This window comes from Primulina huaijiensis, unplaced genomic scaffold (genome assembly GCF_012295235.1).
Source record: "Primulina huaijiensis isolate GDHJ02 unplaced genomic scaffold, ASM1229523v2 scaffold31399, whole genome shotgun sequence".
Classification (NCBI taxonomy): Eukaryota; Viridiplantae; Streptophyta; class Magnoliopsida; order Lamiales; family Gesneriaceae; genus Primulina; species Primulina huaijiensis.
The window spans coordinates 5,267-8,143 of record NW_027357385.1 but is presented as its reverse complement, the minus strand read 5'-3'; the positions used below and the strand labels follow the sequence as shown (position 1 = coordinate 8,143).

Genomic DNA, 2,877 nt, shown 5'->3' with positions numbered 1-2,877 from the left:
TTTTTAATGTATAACATTATGAGAGTGATTTTCTATTAATTTGATATCATTGTATAAATTAAAGTAATTAAATTTAAATTTTAAAATAAAAGTAAAATTTAAATTTAAAAAAAAGTAAAATTAAAATAATAAATAGCTTGATTGAATTAAGTGTTTTATTAATAATCCTATTAAACTAACGTAGAAAATAACTTAAAGAACATCATGAACATTATACAAATAATAAAACAAAAAAAAAGTAAAATAGTAAGTTTACAAAGTAAAATCAAAATAATAATTAATTTGATTGAGTCAAGTACACTATTAATTATTACATTAAACTTATATGAAAAATGACAATAAACAAAACGGTAAAATAGTAAGTTTACAAATAAAAGTCACATATTTATAATAATAAAATAAAATAAAATAGATGTTAGTAATATTAGCAATTTTTTTAAATGTATAACATTATGATAAATTTATAAGTGAAATCAAAATAATAATTAATTTGATTGAGTTAAGTACACTATTAATTATCATATTAAACTAACATGAAAAATGACTTAAAGAACCCCATGAACATGACAAAATATAAAACAAATGAAAGAGTAAAAAAAAAACTTAAAATGAAAGTTAAGTACACTATTAATTAACATATTAAACAAACATAGAAAATTACTTAAATAACCAAATGAATATGAAAAATTATAAAATAAATAAAAGGATAAAAAAGTAAGCTCACAATTCAAACTCATATATTTATAATAGTAATAGGTAATAGATAGATAGATTATATCAATATTACTATCGACTTCAATAAGAAACTACAGAAAGAGGATGCAGAAGAGTTCTTTACCTGAAGAATCTTGACTCTACCAGCAACATCAGGCCTGTCGACGGTGACCTGTCGATCAAACCTTCCGGGCCTCAACAATGCCGCATCAAGAACATCTGGTCTGTTAGTTGCTCCCAACACTATAACACCAGAATTACCAGAAAATCCGTCCATTTCAGTCAAGAGCTGATTAATAGTCTGCTCCCTCTCATCATTCCCACCACCAAGCCCTGCCCCTCTCTGCCTTCCCACTGCATCAATCTCATCAATGAAAACAATACAAGGTGCCTTCGACTTTGCCTTCTCGAATAAATCCCTCACTCTTGAAGCTCCAACACCCACAAACAGCTCCACAAATTCTGAGGCAGCACACGAGAAGAACGGAACCCCTGCCTCACCAGCCACTGCTCTGGCCAAAAGGGTTTTTCCTGTACCCGGTGGACCGACCAAAAGGCAGCCTTTAGGTATTTTTGCACCCAATGCAGTGTACTTATCAGGGTTTCTCAGGAAATCAACCACTTCTTGCAACTCCAATTTCGCTTGATCAGCCCCTGCAACATCAGCAAATGTGACCCCAGTCTCAGGCACCTCCTGGAACTTGGACTTAGACCGCCCAAAGTCCATCGGCCCGCCTAGCCCTCCAGGTCCACCAGGCCCGCCCTGGGCTCGCCTAAACAAAAAGAATAGACCAGCAAAAGCAAGAAATGGGAACAACAAATTCCCAATAAAACTGAACAGCCCATTCCCAGAGTCACCCTCAGAAACAGTAATATCAACACCATTCATAGCTAAAATGTCGATCAAGTCCGGGTCATTTGGCACAATAACAGTTGCCCTACGGCCATCAACGGCCGTCAGCTGAAGTACACTTCCGTCTTTACTAAACCTCACTCTCTCAACCTTACCCTTCTTCACTGCATTCAAGAATTCGCTGTAACGCCATTGGGAACCGTCGGGGAGGTCAGACGAAGGCTTGGCCTGAGGACTTGGAGCATTCATGATTAGATTTTGACCAAACGGTGAAGATGGACCAGGATTTTGCGCCTCAACTTCAATCACCTGCGGGGCAGTAGCTGGAGTAGGAGGAACATTATCTAATGCGAATGCTTGTGGATTAATTGAAGAAAGAAGTAACGCAGCTAAAGTAGCGTGATTTGAGATGCTATTCTTCGATTTATCAGAATTCTTGTTGCTAAAATATGATTGTGGCACTATGAATTTTCTTGGTACAGTTTCGGTGGTGCGGGGAACCACGATTTTGGTGCCAAAGAAATTAGAGGAAAGCAGAGGATTTGCCAAGGTTGAAGCCATTTCAGCTAATTGTTCGAAGTTTACAGGGGTTTGGAGAATTGGGAAAAGGAAATTTGATAAGAGTGGAAGCAATTTGAAAACTTCACCAGCAAGTGAGAATGGAAGAATCACAATAGATTCATGATCGAATGAAAGCCATGGATTGATATGTTGCTTGGTTGGTTCTACGTGTTTGAAATATTATCCAGACATTATTCCTTTGATTTTTATGCTTTGAAGCGGAAGGGGAAGAGTGGAGACAAAAGGAAAGTCTTGGAAGTAGTATTTTCTAGAAAAACAATATATTGTTGCGGCAAAAGAAAAAAAAATTCCTTCTTTAACTATTTTTTTAGGTTATATGAAAAACCAAAATAAATAAATAAATAAATAAATAAAATGATAAACATATTGTGTTCTAAAAAAGGGGGAAAAAAGGAAAAAAAGAGAGAGAGAGAATGGTGTAATAAAATAAATTTTCAATATTTACTTCCAAAATACTAATTCCCATTTCAAATAATATGCATGCTCAATTCTTTTAATTATATTTGGCCAAGATACCACATTTCAATTGTTTCACAGGCTGAGTAAATTACTGCTTTCCTGCGAATTCAAAATTGTAGGAACTTTCAGTTAATGTTGTGTTAAAAGCATATCACATTTCATTTTCCAAAGATTTTAGGACATAAAATTTGAATCCTCATGTTCGATTATTGTTATGCCTGCATATCTAAGCGATAAATGATATTTGGACAATGCCTGTGGCTGTGGGT

General features: G+C 34.7%; 1 protein-coding gene across 1 annotated transcript; it reads right to left on the bottom strand.

Annotated features, from left to right (window-relative positions):
* Nucleotides 1-759: 759 nt before the first annotated feature.
* Nucleotides 760-2,358, bottom strand: LOC140967945 (ATP-dependent zinc metalloprotease FTSH, chloroplastic-like). The gene has a single exon (XM_073428745.1). The coding sequence runs from the start codon at nucleotides 2,126-2,128 to the stop codon at nucleotides 773-775; it is 1,356 nt and encodes a 451-aa protein (XP_073284846.1). The 5' UTR covers nucleotides 2,129-2,358; the 3' UTR covers nucleotides 760-772.
* Nucleotides 2,359-2,877: the final 519 nt, after the last annotated feature.

Bases quoted from the DNA above. Each gene is read 5' to 3' on its own strand.
- LOC140967945 (XM_073428745.1), bottom strand. From the start codon at position 2,128: ATGGCTTCAACCTTGGCAAATCCTCTGCTTTCCTCTAATTTCTTTGGC.